Source organism: Aythya ferina, assembly GCF_964211825.1.
Source record: "Aythya ferina genome assembly, chromosome: 2".
NCBI classification, from domain to species: Eukaryota; Metazoa; Chordata; class Aves; order Anseriformes; family Anatidae; genus Aythya; species Aythya ferina.
In genome coordinates, this window is record NC_140297.1 from 81,156,125 (window position 1) to 81,173,824 (window position 17,700).

The 17,700-nt window shown below is 42.7% G+C and overlaps 1 protein-coding gene across 3 annotated transcripts; it reads right to left on the minus strand.

Moving 5' to 3' along the window:
• Positions 1 to 550: 550 nt before the first annotated feature.
• On the minus strand, positions 551 to 17,382 carry LOC311431909 (MARVEL domain-containing protein 3-like). Of its 3 annotated transcripts, none has more exons than XM_084509884.1 (4): positions 17,298 to 17,382; positions 16,184 to 16,339; positions 12,751 to 12,920; positions 551 to 1,447 (listed from the first exon to the last, which is right to left on the minus strand). In XM_084509884.1, exons 2-4 carry the CDS (start codon positions 16,297 to 16,299, stop codon positions 741 to 743), a joined length of 993 nt encoding a protein of 330 aa, XP_084366010.1. In that variant the 5' UTR covers positions 16,300 to 16,339; positions 17,298 to 17,382; the 3' UTR covers positions 551 to 740. The 3 variants fall into 3 exon arrangements, with proteins under 3 accessions (XP_084366010.1, XP_084366012.1, XP_084366011.1); XM_084509886.1 differs by lacking the exon at positions 17,298 to 17,382 and adding an exon at positions 17,215 to 17,236; XM_084509885.1 differs by lacking the exon at positions 17,298 to 17,382 and adding an exon at positions 16,606 to 16,869.
• Between the last annotated feature and the right edge of the window lie 318 nt (positions 17,383 to 17,700).

The following is a 17,700-nucleotide window of genomic DNA, read 5'->3' on the forward strand; positions in this document are numbered from 1 at the left end:
GGGCAACGATTCTGAGCTGACAAAACTGAAAGGCCACAGCTAGAATCAAAATTGCCTCTTCCCTCCCCACAAGATGACAAACCTGAGGTATGTCATTAATAGCCTTTTTCTCCTCATTCTCTCCTCTATGAAGTCCAGTGACCTATTTCATCTGCCTCAAACAAAGGACTCCTCTTACTTTTATTTTCTCAACCCTGGGGCCATACAATTGCTGCTGCTCACGCATGCTTTTCGTGTTTAGATACTGGAAGGACGCATGTATTTTTTGTTGTTGTTACAGCATTCCCATGAAAAATCAGGGGCAGCCAGCATGCCCCTGACTTGGGTTCTGCTCATGGTCAGCCAGCCAAACCTTCCTGAGATGGTTGCAGAAGCAAGGGGTACCTTCATTAAACTGATAGCTGACACATGTGCTGCCTCTCAGGTTCTGATCTCTGCTCAGATCAAAACAGCAGAGACCTGGAGCAGGACCCAGGTGCTGGTTTTGAAGTTGCAGCTATCTCAGCAATGTTTCTGAGGGAGTGTATGATCACCATGTGGTCCAGCCCTGTTGGAATTTCCTCTCCGCATCCATTTTATTACATCACGTTACAGCAGTATTTTTACATTGGGTGATTTGATACGTACATCAGTACCTTGTTGGACAGTGCACTTTGGACTCATTGCCTGTTAGGTGTGCAAAGTCCAGCGCCCGTCCCTTGCAGAAGCTCCTGTTCTTTGGCACAGTCCCAGAGCTGACTTCAGACTAACGTGGCAAGAGCCTGGATGTTGCGGGAGCTCTCAGGGGCCCTGTGGCCGGCGTGGTCACTTCTCCTCCTTCTGTCTCTATTGCTGCTGCTGGGGCTGTACTGAGCCTTGGCCGCATGGCTCCGGAAGGCCCGGACAGTTCGAACAGCAAGGATGCAGACCACAAAGCTAGCCAGGTACAAGCAGGCAGCGGCAACGCCGAAGAGGCCGACGGCCGCGTCGCCTCCCTGCACCACGCAGCTCATGGAGGTATAGTCGCGGCGCGCGTACAGCCGCTCGCGCCTCTTGCAGCTCTCCGTGGAGTTCACCTGGCTGACAAAATGCAAGTAGAGGCCGACGGCGGCCACGTAGCTCGCAGCAGCCAGGAGGTTGAAGGCGCACTCACCGACGAGCAGCCCCGGTTTGAGGCGGTGGATGGGCTTCACCCCCACCACAAGGAAGACGAGCGTAAGCGCTGCCGCTGCTAAGCTGAAGGCCACCCCGCCGTAGACGCAGGGGGCTCGCATCTGGGTGATCTGCATGTCCAGCTCTCTCACCTCCTGCAGCTCCGTCCCCTCGAAGGGGCTGTAGGCTGAGTTCAGGTTAAAGGACCCGAGACCCAAGCCGCCGAGGGAAGTGAAGCCTGCGACAGAGGCCTGGGCAGCGCCCACGCAGATCAGCACCAGGAGGTTGACCGTGATTTCCACGAACTTCAGGATGCCTGCGAGGAGCAGAAAGAGGGGAACAGATGTCAAAATCACGTCCTGAGCAAACTGGGGGCGATAAAAATACACCAAAACCATAAACAGCACTATTACAGACACAGTCCTCTTGGCTACAACAGCAGAAGGGTATTTCTTTAAAAGTAATAATGAGAAAAAAAAAGTAGTGCGAGCTCTCACGGGTACATTTCAGAAGTTGGGCAAATTATTATTATTTTTTTAAATTTGTCAGTGTGCTTGATAAATGGATCTCCATGGGGATGGAGGGGAAAAATCCATAAAAATTTTACTGTGCTTGTGTTACTGCCAAGGAAAGTGAATGGTGATAGTATTTTGGCCTGTAAGTACTTGGCATAAACATTGAACAAGAAATATCCAGCATGAACAAAATGCTGAGGTGAAAGCTGACAGAAAGCTAGAATCTTCTAATGGCTTAAAATCTGTACGGTTATTTAGGTCCTTAAAAAATGTGTTTACTGCTTTAACTTACGTATTTTGTGCCTAAGTTTGTTAATTTTAATGTACTGTCTAATCAGACACAACTTCCACTCTCTTTCACAGAATCTCTTCATAAATATTAAGAAGCAGTTCCTGATAGTTTAGAAAAGTGGGAGACGGGGACAAAAATGCCTTATATATTGGGGTTAGTAGTGGAAATTTGATATCACTTTGTGTTCTCTTATGCATGCCTGGTTTCAGAAGAAAGCCTTATGATTTCTGAGCTGACTTCTCAGGTTATACTACTGATAAAGGTAATCAAGATTTTTTTTTTTTAAAGCAAAAATAAAAGAAGTGTATAAATGGCTTCTTTTTGTAGTAGCTGCCTGTCAGGAAAGAGCAGCGTGGCTTAGATAAATCTGATTATTCTGTGACAGCTCACTAGGGGTCAGGCTAAGATTAGTAAACGTGACTGATGTAGAAGCATAGCATAGCTAGAGTTGCCTATTTGGGAAATGAAAACGCCCAGTGTACCACGTGTGTTCATCCTCTGCTCCTGAAATTAATCACTGAATAGTGAGTCGGCTTAGCCCACCGTAGTCTGACAACCAAGAATGTAAGATACTTCACACAGCGGTCCTATATTTGTCTTTAGAGCAGGGTGGGATCCTTGGCTTGCATACAGATGTTAATTTTATGCTCCTAACGCTGACCAGCATGGCATTCTCCTCTTGAGCAACGGCTCAATTGCTGTCAAGGCTGCGTGGGCTTGAAAAAAAATCCTCTCTTGTGTTGCCAGATGCTTCTAACTGAAGAAAGTCAGCAACAGCCACTATGAAGGATCACTGGATGTTCCTGCTCAGCCCCTTCTTAGTCCCTCCACAGAGGGCTGAGACAACAAATACCCTGCTGCTGCTGCTGCTGCTGCTTGCTTTCACTGGAAGGCGCTTCTGACAAGGTTTGACAAGGGCCTTTGGCTACTTCAGGAGTGCCCCTGTCCCCAGACTGGTCCCCTCACTTCTAACACAGCTGTTGGTAGGTGCTGAAGCCCATTCATATCACAGCCCTGTGTACCATCTGATTAGCACAGAGGGGAGCAATGACAGCAGTGGTAATACCTGGGAACAGAGTATCTGAGGCTCAGCATGTTTCAGGTTGTGGGTGTGTGCATGTGCATACATATAAAACGTACACACATTTCATATCCAAACACTAATAGGAAGAGCAGGCAGAGAAGACAGTGTTATTGCTGAGGAAGAAATAAGCAAGCACTTCTATGCATGTTTTCTTCAGAGATGATGCCCATTTCTGCATGAAAACCTGCCTTTTCCTTGACTTTTCCTTGACTCTTCCTCCACACAACCGTTTCTGTGAAGCACGGCAATAATCATGCTGTTAACTAAATGTGTTCATGAGGCTTCGTTATCTAAGGAAGCATTTGTGAAGCTGTATGTAAAGAGAAATTTAAATCTCAGTCAATGACACAGGATTTGGGCCTCCTTGTACCAAATTCAAACAATGAAGGCAAAGAGGCTTGAAGTTTTTAATGGGTACTGAGTCACTGCTTTAACTAGGACTGCTCAAAATATTTTTGAAGAGTAATTTTAGTATAGGACTCTTCCTGTTGCACCTGCTGCTCCATGTTTGTAACAGCATAAAAACAACTGACCCCAATCCTCAGTGGCATTGCTCGAAAATTTCCTGTGTACTCACACAAAGCCTTGACTTTACTGAGCCAACTGCTGGTACTATGGTAGGACTGGCGTGATGTGATGGGAGGAGAAATATAATCAGCGTGGGCTACTGCATTTTTAAAGTGCAGCAGTAGATGCTTTAATGGCACGCCTGGAAAATTTATTTTGGCACAGCATTCAGGTTGGACAGGTTTTCTATGTACCTGTGGTGTTTTCACACATGCCTGCTGTAGAATTGATTGGAGTGACTAAGCGATGGAGAGAGGTTCATTAGCAGCTACTCCATCAGTTATTTGCAATGTCTGGGTTGACTTTAAAACAAACAAACTCTGATATTAAAGAAAATCATAAAATGATGAACACTGTGTAGAACAAAGCTGTGAATGTAAGGTCTCCGATGACAGCCAGCAGGGTTTGTGAAAGCAGTAGGCAATCAATGGGTCCTCCAATTGTACAATCTTCGGGATTTTGAAGGAAATATTAAGCCCTGCTATGTTCAAGGCATATGTCCAGGCACCCTAAAAACTTCATACAACCTTTACCTGTAATCTGTTACAGTTAAAAGCTGATACCCAATCTATTGTACTAGTATAAACAGGACAGACAGACTCGAGAAATAAGGAGTCGGACAGTTCAATTTTGAGTATTAAGTCTGTCAAGGCATGCCAATTAACGCATCGTAGCAGTGATCTATGCAAAGCATTTTTCTGCAGGCAAAAAGGACCGAGTTCACATCCACACTTCAGAGTCTACGTTGCCATTCCTACTTTCACAGGCTGGTTAGCAAAGTCATCTTAGTTATAGCTACAGAAACCACATTGCCAAAAACTTTTCCAAAGTGGCAGCTGCTGATCTATTTTTTCTTTTTTTTTTCTCTTCCTTTCTCAAGGTCAAAATCTTGGGATCAACCTAAAATGTTACTGATTTATATCAGAATTAGCAAAGCAAATAGCTGGCTTTGGGAATGAGCTCTCTCCGTATTGAGTAATGAGACTGAAGTCTGGGTTCCTCGATTTCCATTTCCCTTCCCATGCTTTTCTGCGCTGCTTTTCAACACTAAAGGTGGGAAGAGCTGATGCAATCCAGAAGGCTGTGGATGCTGCCAGGAGCTTTCCAGAGGATTGCTTCACTCATTCTATAAAACCCAAATCTGCAATGGATGATACCTTCAATTTACTGCACTTGCTTTGTAACTTTGCTGTGTAAGCTACCTGCTGAAACAAACACAGTGACTTCCACAAAATGCAATCTTTCAACTTATACTATTTATCTATCTGTTTTTCTCCCCCTTCCATGAGAAGCGCATGCTTGGCCATTGCCGTGGCATCAATGTAGTGATCAATAGCTTTGTTTTATATCAAAGGGTGGGCTCAAACATGCAGCAAAACAAGCAGGCAGCCTGGAAGGGTGCAGAGCCACAGGCAGCTGACCTTGCTCTAACAGGTCCTACCCAGTCATCGCGTTCTTCCCTGGCCCTGTAACAACTCTGGCCTAGTATCAGGCCCTTCCAAGGGCTGTTTTAAGACATTAAAAGAGCAGGAAACGATTCAACTCTTTTCTTGTGTGCTGCTGTTTTTTCCTGCAACTTTAGCAACTTGAAGTGACTCACGGAGCATCTGATGAGCAACTGTGCTTGGCACGAGTTTAGCAGGGGAAGTAACACAGCCAGGACCAGGGGAGGATCAGCAGCTCTCCTTTTCAGGTGAGGCGAGCTGTTAAATCTGCATGTGTTGTCCCACAAAAAGACACTGTGTGACTGTGTGGTACCCAGCAAACCCACGGCGTGTTCAAGTCTCATGTGTTGGAAGCTGTCAAGTCTTTTTTACCAGGCACCGCGGCAGAATGACCCCCACATGCAGGCACCACGATCAGCATGGGTACGTACATGCGTCCACAAAGTAACACGGTCAATTCCTGTTTGTTCCTCTGTTTCCACAGCTGACAAAATCCCATCTGTAGGACAGGCAGATCTGGCTGTTCCTCTTGAACTCCCTCTGACCCCATGAGGGCCTGACTAATAGACGAGGCCTTCACAGCGTCTCCCTCCACTGCGCCTTGGCACAGCAGTCACTTTTTTTCCCTCTGTTGACTGCACATGGGCTCTTCCTCCTGACTCTTCTGGTATCATGCCTTCCTGTTGATTTAACATCCCGAAGATGCTTTATGTTCCTCTCTCTCTCTGCATGGCTGCTGGCTCGCTCTCTCCCTCTGCTCCCCTCGCAGGCCATGTGCCATTGGGATTGGCGGTCCCAGGGCTGTCCGTCTGTCCCTCTGAGACACCTCGCCCCTAGTGCCATGGTGCATGTGCCAGAGCAGGCAGCACAAGGAAAAAACACATGCAAACCCGCACAGGTAAGTGGTGCCTGTGTCACGTCCCATTAGGGGTCGCTCGAGGAGAAGGGAAGACAGTCAGTGGCTACAACACATGCAGTAACAATAATTCTCCCAGCCTTTCTCACTAAAACTTGTCTCGTCTTCCAGTTTGGGGAGCTTTCTGCTTTTCAGAGCTAATGTTTTTTTATTTTTTTTTCCCCCCTCCAAAGGAGCAGGCAAGTATTTTGACCATATATAGCAACTTACAAAAGCTGGAGACAGTCCTGAAAAGGATCTCATATGCTGAACTTCTCTCGGCAGTGCAGGTTTTGCGTTCCACAGAGAGCAAGGACACAGCTCAGTGTGCAGCTTTGGTCACCTCTGGGCTAAACTGAGTCGGTGGCAGGAGAAATACAATGGGTGGGAAGGAGAGAAAATGTCAAAGGAAAAGGAATTTTGTTCCCCTTTTGGAAGGGCACAAAAACGTGACAGAAGAGAGGAGGAAGCAAAACAACGGAGGAGACCTAAAGAAGGGAAATGAAAAAGGAGAAAACAGTCGCGACAGATCAAAAATGTTAAATCTGGATGCAAAGTATTACAGTATCTTGCTAACGGTATTCTTTCCCTCATGTAGACTTACTGAAATGAGTAACGAGAAGTAGACCAACTTCATTAATGCAAGTTCAGGGCAATGCACAGCTTTGCCAGAAATAAGCAAACCTTCCCCAAGCCCCCACACCACCGCTATTTCTGTAGCTCTCCATGTTCTTTAGTCAGTGGTGAGATTTAACTTTCACTGAGTTATGTTAAAATCTCCCTACTAGGGTAACATTCGGAGGATTAAAAAACAAACCGAAACAAAACTCAGAACACAATAGTTACAAACAGGGAAAATTAAATTATTCATGTGCTCTAGAAAGAAGCACTACCACTGCCTTTTAATGAGTTGTCCCTCTTTACTAAAGACAATCACTCTGCTAGGAAATCCCAAAGGATGATCAGCCTTGTTTTTAATGATTCACACAAGCCTTATATTAATAATTAATGCTCAAATTCAAACGATTGCCCTGTTTTTAATGTGTATTGTCTTCACTTGAAGAACTATTGTCCCACCTGCTCTATCCAATTTTCACAGACTTGATTTGCAGAACTACTTCAGCAGCCTCTGTCCCCACAGAGTTTCCCACCACCATATGACACTGATTTACTTGCAACTGAGGCACAGTTTCAGTGTTTTTTTCCCTGCCTGGGAACAACAGCTTTTGTCCCAGCAGTTCCTCAAAGCATCAGTTCTAAGCATGGTTTTAACTTCTCTCCTGTTAACCCAACACGAGTCACCTTCTACAGTTTTAGAAAAGGTGGGAAGCAGAAGGTCTTGCATTAAACTCCAGCACTTACTAATACTGATTTAAATACAATAGCTGTAAAAAGCCTTAGATGTTTTGTGTCCCTGGTATGTCTCTGCACAATCAGCTCATGTTCTGCATTTCAGAAAATGGCATTTTTTTTCTTCCTAACGTACCCATTGTTCGGTCAAGTAGTAAACAAAATCTTGGTATCGAAACTAACTTGCAGGGTTTTTATGCCTTTTTTTTTTTAAAGCCCAGAAAACAATGAAATGCTCGTTTCTTATGCCAACTTTCTGTAGCCACTCCTTTCATTTAAGCTGAAACTGAGCCGCCTTCAGAAGGTATAAAATAAAGATTGGGGTGTTATCGCTCCTTAAGCAACCATAATCTGGCTGAAGGTAGGGCAGGTTGGAGGAGCCTGTGAACCGGAGCTTCTCATTCCCTTCACAACTTGTGGGTTGTCATACCTGGCGAGCAGCATTCCTGCCTGGGTGTATTTCTCTCCTTGAAGTGAGCTGTGATCCCTTGCTCACGAAATACAGCTACTGTTCAATATAGTTGCTCTGCTGTATCGATCAGCTTGGAGAGACGCTTTCTGAAGACAACAGTTTTTCTTGGTTGCTAGAATTTGGGTCAGATGAGAGGCAGACAAACCCAGTGACCTTGCAAGAAAGATGGTACCACTCTTATTTTACACTGGGAGAGTGCAGACTTAACTAAGATTTCCCAGTAGGGAACCATGGAGCAGAGTCTAACGTATTCTGAACAGCTAATGCCAGCTTTGCCTGCTTTCTTTCCCTGCTACCTTAGTTCCATCTTCTCAGTTGCAGTTCTCCCCTCTCTAAAAACAATAATGCACCCGTTAGCACAATCCCAAAAGGTGGGTGAAAACAATTGATGTAAAAACGTGGGCAGAGGGAAGTCGCATATCATGACAGGGCAACAGTTCGTTAAAGGTAGAAGATGTTATCTGCAACCACTGTAGCTCCCCTTCACGGATTTACAGAGCTAATTGCTCGTGGTTATTTGTATTTTGTGGCAAAACCAAGCTTACCTCAAAATTAAATACTCTTCAGAACAGGAAGGTTACCTGCAGCTCTGCTGTGCACCGTATCTTGCTCATGTGCAATATTAATTAAGCATTTCCAATCATCTGGACTATCTTCATTTGCTTAGCTCCATCCAATTCACACTATTAATGCCCTCTGTCTTTACAATTCCAGGATTAAAAACTTGATGGCAAATTTCAGCTGTTGTTCACACTGTATTTAACTATACTTTGTAAGAAGGGGCATGCTACCTAATTACAAGTGAGACTATAGGGGAACTTGGTGCTCTGTTCTTGTAACAGAAACATGTTGAAATTAACTGAGTGTCTACTAGCATGATCCTTCTGCTTAGGGTGACTTTTCACCTTGTTATTTTTTCCACTCTACGAGTATTTGCCAGCATGTGTAGCTACAGGAAGAACTTAGACTGTGCTTTGTGAAAACAACAGCTTATAGATGTTTACATTTGAATTAATGCTGGCTTGTTAATGCATGAGTATAACTTGGAGAAAGTCATTGTTATTCCCTAATTCGATTTCCTCCTTCAAATAAATTTAGTTTGATATTTCCTCCCGGCTAAGTTTGAAGTCATAGACTTTTTTCTGTTGTTACAAATCATAATGCTGTCTTCTTCTGAGAGGAAATTGGCTTTAATGATTGTGGATGTTAGAATGTAAGCTAAAGACATGATTGTTTGGAAGCGCCTACAACATGCTTAAGAAATCTGATACTGTTCGTGGCGCCTCTTTAAGCTGTAATCATGGCAGGAAAGAACAGGGATTTGATTATATTTGTTCCATCACAAACTTTTTTCTATCCATTTTAAATGCTGTCTCCCTTAAATGCCAGATGGGTTGAAGTACTAAAAAAAAAAAGTTAGCACTCAAGTTATGACTAACATGGTACAACTTGATTCAAGGCTAAAATGCAGGCGTTTTCTCAGTCAGATACTGACCAAAGATGATGGTAGAAACCTTGTTTACCTTCACCATTTAAGCAAAACTAAAGAAAACATTATCCTGCAATTGCATTGCTCCACCTCTTCCACACCAATATACATAATGAAATCATAACAAAAAATTTTTGAGGTCAAGTGACCAAGTATCTGTGACCAATTTCAGATCAGCAATTCGTTCTTGGTTTTGGCTCAGATTTTGCTCTCTCTAAGGTGAAGGAACAAGCGTGGCAGCCAGCCTTGAACAACTTCTCTTGTTCCTTCTAAGCAAAGCAAATATGATTGCTAACTTAATTTTCATAGAACTATAGAAATCTTATCTGGGCTTACTGAGAAAGCAAGTTCAATGTGATCGCCTAAAATAACTTGAGCTCTAAGTACCCCCAGGCCAAAAACTCTGTAATTTTCAACATGTGTTGTCGTAGCTGTTGAAAATGGTTATTCCATGTGTTAGTTCCTTAGCTGATAATAGGTTTGTCTTTATCAGAAGTTTATTTCCAATTCCTGTGTAATTATAAAGAATACCTAGACAGCTTGACACCATTCTATAAGCTGTTGTGTACTACAGAAACAGAAGGTGGCAAAATTCTGTGTCTATTGTCTTTTGAACCTACAATCTGCAGATCCAAAAGTGTGACTTACCCTATGAAATAAAGCACATGGTAGCTAGAAATAAAGCTAGCATAGCAAAGTAGAGTAAAAAGTTCTGTAGAGGGGCAGGTGTTTGAAAGAATCAGCAGATATATGAAGAAAGGCAAACCAAGTGGTACTACATCTTATTTTTCAAAAGATGTTTATGATGAAGCTTCTAGTTAACAGCTCTTAAAGGACACCAGCTCCTGTGAGATAAAAGGGAAGATCCTCTCACGGATTAGTAGCTGTTAAAAGAAAATAAAGAGGAAATGACTGGCTTTCAAGAAGATGGAATTAAGGGAGAAATCTTTGTTCTGTGCTGCCACACAACTGAAGTGAGAAGTTACCCAGTTCACAAAATGGTTCCTATTCCAGAGAACAACTCGCTCTCTCCTGGTCCAAATCCTTACATTTCTCCTAAATTTGCACTCTAGTATATTGTTTGAGAGGACGTGTAAATAGATGCCTTCTTTATACGACCCAGTACTGCTACCCATGTGGTATCGACCTGAACAGCTTTGAAGAGGTCTTGCTCACGGAATTTTTTAGCAGATCTTTTCCTTCTGTTTTCAGGATGAAAGGATTGAAAAAGGAGAGCAGAATGGTATGAAGTTTCTTAGATAGTATCAAATGTTCCTAATGGCGCACGAGTTTAGTATCAGTTGGCAGTTGTTCCTTCCATTATATTCATGTTGGGTTTATTTTCACACAGCAGTTAAAGGGAAACAAGAAAAAAAAGTGTGTGGGGGTTATTGACAGAAGGAGAGAATAATAAAAGATAGGAGAACAATGTATTTTTTTCTGCTGCTGCTTGCAGTTCAAGTGTTAGAAGGATCCCTATGAAAAAAATCAGCCTATTTATGAAACTTGACTTTAGATTTTTGGGATATTGCTGGTGAAAAGCATGGATAAAGAGGGCAGTACTTAGGTGAAGCAAATACTTGACAGAGCTCTGGCTGTTTAGAATTTCTTGCTGGTATGACAAACTCATCAACATGCACTGAAAACTTAAGTAGAGTTTCTGGGAAAAAGGAAAAGATAGATTTAGTGAAAGCAGAGAGATGCGTGCTCGGAGAATTCACATTTCGCTGGAAAAGACTGTGCTAGATCACCTGATTTCTCAGCCTCACTTGATACTACTCATTTATTTTGGAATTAAGGCAATCGGGAAGGGGGATTTCATCAGAGTGCTGATAAAACACTGGCACAAGAGAGATAGTTAAGAAGCATTTCCAGGAACTTTCAATGCTGTAAGAAGTTGTACCTCACATGTACTGACTTTGTATTCTACAGTTCATGTCGTTTTTCATTTGTAATGTTTGCTATCTGACTGAAGGAAATACAAAATTCTGCAAAACCACTCTAGGAAATTCCGCTAAATCTTGGTACTTTCAAAAATTAAACGGGGTGGTAAAATTCTCATGATCTTATCAACCTCAAATTTCATTTATTGAAATAAAACCATTAACGAAAGGGTTTATTTTCTAGATGATCTCTTTTCCCTCTTCCACTGCAAGCTCAGACACTAAATTTTTTGGAAAATACTGAGCAATAGCTGGGGGATGGTGGGATTGAAATCATCGTCGTCAACTGATGCATGCAAATCTAGGACATTTTGAAAATGTTAATGATGTTTAATGCACTAAAATAATGAGAAGCTAACAGGGGGGGAAAGCCCAAGTCCTACTAAGCTATCCATAAGTCTAAACAGTTTCCAGTGAAACTGGAAACTAAATGGGACATTTCATTTTTCTAAACCTGTGAAAAAATAGCACATGGAGTCTTCTAAGGTTTTTCAGACAAGTTAAAACAATCCAGCATTGCTGCAGGTAGAACTGCCAACACAATCTTATCAGGAGTAAAATAATTGTGGGTTTGTGTCAGTAAATACGCTCTGCTAACTGTTGGAGTTAAAACTCCTTGAAAAAAACAAACTGCATACAAATAAACAATTACAACATATTTTTAAGAGAAAATAGCTCAACTCACTCTTAAAATTGTTCACACAGAGAGAAATATCAAGAGTAAATCAAGTGTGTTATTTAACTTCCCTTCATGGAGCAAAGAAATAATCTTGTGTTATGTGTTTTCATTTCCTTGCAACAACTAAACTCTTCATTTGTCTCTTTAGTGGAGAACACTGCAAGGCTTTTTAGATACTAACTGTATGTTTTAACTTAGACTGCAGTGGGCCCTTCTTAAAAACAAAGTGAGAATGCTCTCTGTCCTGAAGAGGGAAAACTTTAAAAGAGCAGTGGGTATTTTAGCTACTTTTTTTTCCAGTTTACGGGAATGAGTTTAACTTAAGAGTTAGGCTGATTTCCTCCCACATTCATGATTGCTTCTCTGTTTGTTGTAGCCACTTTCTAGGTATGAAAAAAAAACCACACTTGTATTTCTAAAGAGCTGTTTTGTTGGATTCATGTCTGTAGAATGGTTCTGTGTCATGCTATGTGACTTTATAAAGATGCATCAGTGATGACTGGATTACATACAGAGCTGATAAAAAGTCTGAGAAGAATGTGTCAGAATGCTGCAGCTTTGATGCTTCATTAGTCATACTTAAATTGCCTAAGGATGCAAGTATCTATTTTATTCCTAAATCCCAAAGCTTAACTCTTGTTGCACAAACTGGCAATTATGCACATGACCCACGCTGGTGCTCTGGATGCAAAGTACCTCTGTAAATTTTGCTTTTCCATACCTAAAACTAGTTACTAACCTGCAGTTATGTCATTCATTAATTTTAACCTAGAATTTTATGTATTCCCCTCAGCTTTACACTGTTGTGCTTCTGAACACAGAAATCAAAACCAAGACCAGCCCTTGAAAGGAGAGGAGTAGACGGCAGGTAGTAAGAACCTCACGTACCTCTTGTTGTGCATACCTTTGAACACTTCATTGAGAAGGTCTCCTTGGGAGGATAATACTGAGGCGGTGGGCCAAAATATTCCTGTGATGCTCCTGAAGCTTTAGAGTATGAGTCTGAGCAAACAGTGGAAGCCCTTGAGTGCTGGCCACCTCGGACATCTCTTGTTGACCTACGGTGGAGTAAACACGTAACGTACAGTAATTAGATCACGCTTTCTTGTGAACGTGAAAACGTTAAAAACTGGAAGAAGCTCCTGTTAGTGGAACCAGCTGACTTGTTTCATAAGGCTCTGATCTTTTTTGCTTGTGTCTTTTGAAAGCAAATACCCCAAATACTTGCATAAATCCATGTTCACAAGGATATTTGCACTTGATCATGCGTTGTTATTTTGGAAAGATCTGTACTCACTGGCTGACTTGGTTGGCTTACTCACAAAAGGCAGCAAGAAGGGTGTGAGGGGAGAGTTCCTGTCCCCTTAAAAATGAAGTTAACAGATATTTTTCCATGAAAAACATTTTTAGCTAGTCCAAAGAATAAAAATTAAAATTATTTTCAAATTTAAAAAAGCAGATGAAGGTGTTCAAACTGGGGAAAAACATTAGCCTGTTTATGTCTTTCCCTCTTTTCTGAACTCCCTAATGACAGGTGAAGAAGAATCTAAAATCAGCCAAAATAAATGAATTTCATGGATCTCTGCTTAGCATCTCTATTTGTATACTTCAAATTGGAATTGTCTGGCTTGCTGCAATGACATACAGCTCTGCAAATCAAGACTGATGATGTTTAAGGTTGGTGGGATTTAGATTATTCTGTATGAAAAGTGCAATTTGCTCTTTTAAAACTGAGTTAACACTCAGGTTAAAACAAACAGTGGCTGTAAATCACTTTGTAAATGCTTGGTCTAATCTCAGTGTTCCCCCTCATTTGAAGGAGAATTGGAACTTGCCTTTTTCAAGGTACAGCTGGATGATGTTGTTATTACAGGGTATTTTAAGTTTCATTCCACATTATTGTTTTTATGTCTTCCTATTCAATTATTATCTTGAACTTCTTATCCACATATCAGTATTTTCAACTGTAGTTTTGTTTCCTAGTATCACAGCACTTGGGTTTATCTTCATCCAATTCCAGATTCAACTTACAAAAATATTATCACATTCATCCACATTAAATCATGCTCTTTGTAATCTTACATTTTAATTAAGACCTTCAGTAACAAGACCAATGCTAACATCTCCGTGTGCAGCTGCCAACAGCTCTATTTGGCTGAAACAATCCTGATTTTTCTGACCTTTGTCCTGTGTCTTGTGCAACCACCAAAGCATCCTGCGCAGCTGTGTCACATAAATTAAATAAGCTGTGTGATTTATAAGACTTCCAGTTAACTTGAAAGCAATCCCTTTGGTACTTCTGATGCAGCTGCTTCTCTCTATTGTATCTTGCTACATGCCAAAAAAACAAAACAAAAAATAAAAATAAAAAAACAGCTCCCCTAATGTTCAGTAACTGAGTACAATTGGAAAAAAAAATTCTTCTAGATGTTTTTTTTCTTCCTCATAATGGGCCTCTTCTGGCCACCTTTGCTCCTGATTCCCTCCAGGACTTTCCAGTTCAGGGTAATGCAACTCTTTCTTCTCGGCAACGAGAGGAAGCGTGCTACAGGAGTTTCAGACAGAAATGCACTGTGAAAGAGAAATACTGTCGCTAGAAAGTCTTGGTTCATAAGGGAGTGCATTAGGCACCCAAATTACAGCTCCTACAAAACTCTTCCCATCTCTTCAGTTATGGTATCTGGAGGTCTTTTGGTCAATGACCCTAAGACTTCACCAACGTACTGTAATTTTCTTTCAAAATCAGTTGTTCTTGAGAGGTATAAAGGAGAAATGTTACAGTATACCAAACTCCATCAAAACGATTAATGCACAAGTTTTTTGATTAGTTGCAGAGAAAACTGGTGGCCGCCAGAGTCTTGGCTTGACTCTAAGAATGATCTCTGTGGCTGTTATAGATCTGTATCTGCAGCTTCCCTTTCTCTACTCCATGCTGTATACAGTGAAGGTCTGTTGGCCTTTACGATCCTTCCACCAATTTTCAGTCTGCATCCAGTAATTTATTTGTAATGGCAAAAACAAAAGTCCAGAGATGTTGCTTCAGTGATGCCGTATGTGACACCCCTAACACCTTTCTTTTTTCCCCACAGTGGGGTTAATTAATATATTCCCGGCAAATGCTGCTCTCCTTCTAACATGTTGAAGATAATTTAACTATATTCCCTCCTGATCTTTGCTTTTACTAAGGACAATCATACAGCCTCTGAGGATGACACTTAGGCTGATTTTTGTTCCCATTTCTCTCAAAATTTTCATAGCACGTTAGCTAGTTTTCGTCATACAACAGGATTATCATCCAATTTTTTTTTGTATTTAGCTGAAAGTACTCTTTCTAGTCCACACAGTGCATTTCACTACTGCTTTTATTCTCACCCTGTTTTTCTTGCTAATGTGTATTGTTGGGGAGGACTTCAGCATTAGAGCTTTTCAAGAATCTTTATTACATTTATCTCCTCCCCGCTCCTTGCCTTTTTTCTTAAATTGCCTTACCTTACAAATAGGCCCCCAGAGGCTAAGTGGATGTGAGGAACACCTTACTGCCCTGGCTGATTTGCTGCTGGTGTTTACAGCTGCAGACCTCTCTCCAACAAAGCAACCACTGGCATGCCCTCAAAGAAAAACAGTCTAAGCTAAGTTCTAATATGCTGTAGGCTAGCCAGGCTGAAAGGAAGAGTATAATATCCTGAGAGTTTATTTGCCACTCCAACCCTTCTATTAGTTTGTTTATCGTACTGATAGTTGGCTGACCCGCTATCAAGTGCTATGAACCGCCTGGGGCACTTAAATAAGTACTCATTTATTGACTGCAACTACTTACATCAATTTTGTTTTGGATTAGTATGAACTTGTTCATAGCCGAGCTAGACCAGCCTAAGAATTCGGTTAAGTGCTTGTGCTGGTCTCAGTCAAGTGATGTTCTGTATTAAACACTGTGTATTTAGCAAGCCTTCACTTGCTCTTGCCTGCTGACCAACTTCTTAACCACCTGTACAAAGACCCGTGGCCACACTTCAACTGCTTGTGACCCAGCTTTATACAGATAACCCTATGAAAATCACAGCTCTGCCTGTGTCACAAAGCCTCTCTTTCTACCTCCTCTTAGGATGCTGTTACCCTGGAGCTCAATAAAAAATTAAAAATTGCTTAAAATTTCAGAGTAAAATAGTTTCCTGATTCTTAAAGCAGCATGCTCATGCTTCGTGATTTCAAGGCTGAGTAAATGCTTTCTTTACTACCCTAATATGAATGTTTTTAAAAGCAAAAAAGAGGGCAGGCACCGTAGACCTGCTGTGATATGTTCCTTTAAGGTGGTCAAACCTACCTTCCATTGTATGGGTATTGCTTTCTTGTTCTTCTCTCTTCCTCATACCTGTCGGATCCATGATCCTCATGGTGCCTGCGCTGCTTTTCTTGGTATCGTCTCCCGTCATGAGGCATCTTGTCTTACATGTATTTTTTTTCTTTCTGAAATAACTTCCTGCACCAGAAAAATGAAACTGTTTCATTTTATAGCTCTACTCAGTTATTCATTGACCAGCACTTACAGAACACGTCCATTTCATGCTGGTTCAAGGCTTGGTAGAGACTTCCTTAAGAAGTTAAGGAAGTAAAATCCTTTAAACTGCACATCAATTAAGTTCAGTAAAGAAGGATGTTTTTCTCTGCATTTCCCTATTGATCAAGTAGTCGTGTTTTTTCTATACTCAACAGTTTTTGCACTGAGGTGATTAGGTTTGCTCATACCCTTATGTCTCTGCTGCAAGGACAAGGCACGGTGTCCACAAAGAGTGTGGATCTTGACTTTGTTACTGTATTTTGTTTGTTTTTAAAGCCAATACAGCATTAAACACATCAAACAGCCACCACCCAACCTGCCAAGCTTTATTCTGGAGTTTTCCAAGAGGAAGGCACCCCTTGGTGTCAACAGACGTGTTACCAAACATTGTTTCCCTTTGGGAAAACATGCTACAGGCAAAGCTGAAACTAACTTTGCGCAAAGATAATTTTATACTAGTTGTTTACAGGGGTGTTTCCTCCTGGAAGTGTCTCTACCCTTTGGCTGTAGGAGATCTCAGCGCGCAGCCTCAGCCCCTCAGCGACCCTCTGCCATCACCGCAGCCCTTCAGCCTTGCCCTAAAAGCACCCCAGTCGATTGGGTTTCGACTGATCGCCCTCAGGCCTCGCTGACCGCCTTCCCTTCCTCCTCCTCAGGGTGCCATTATAGCCGGCAGCCTCTTTATTTATTATATTTTCACGGCGCACAGCCGAAGAGCCGCTGCCCCCCCGCTGCAAGCCGCGCTCCCCCTCCTGAGGCAGAGGGCGCTCCGCATGGCGGCCGCCACCCGCTCCTACCCCCGGGGGCAGCGGGGATCCTTCCCCGGGGGCAACCCGGCCCCGAGCCCGGCCACCTCTCCCCGCTGCCCCCGGCCCCTCACCTGAGGGCAGCGCCAAGCTCCGGCTCCCGGCCAGGGCCGTCCCCCGGCGGCGGGGAGGCGGAGGCGGCCGGCGGCGGCCCGGCCCTTGGCGCAGGTGCTGCCCTGCGCCATGCCCGCCCTGCTCGGGCTGCGGCCCGTGGGGGCCCCCCGGGTTTGGGGGAGAGAAATGCTGTGTCCCGGGGCGTGTGACAGCCCTGCTTCTCTTTAATTTAATAAAAAGAAGTCCTCGTTCTCCTAGTCCTAAGTGGGGCCCTGAGAGGGAGTGCAAGCGGACGAGTGATAAAGTAAAAATCCCAGCCCTCTGTCAGCTTCCAGCTACGTGCAGGGCTTGAAGAAATGCAGCGAGAGGCGCGGAGGCAAAATAAAATTTTGAGGAAATTTGTCCCCAGGTGTAAATGGATAG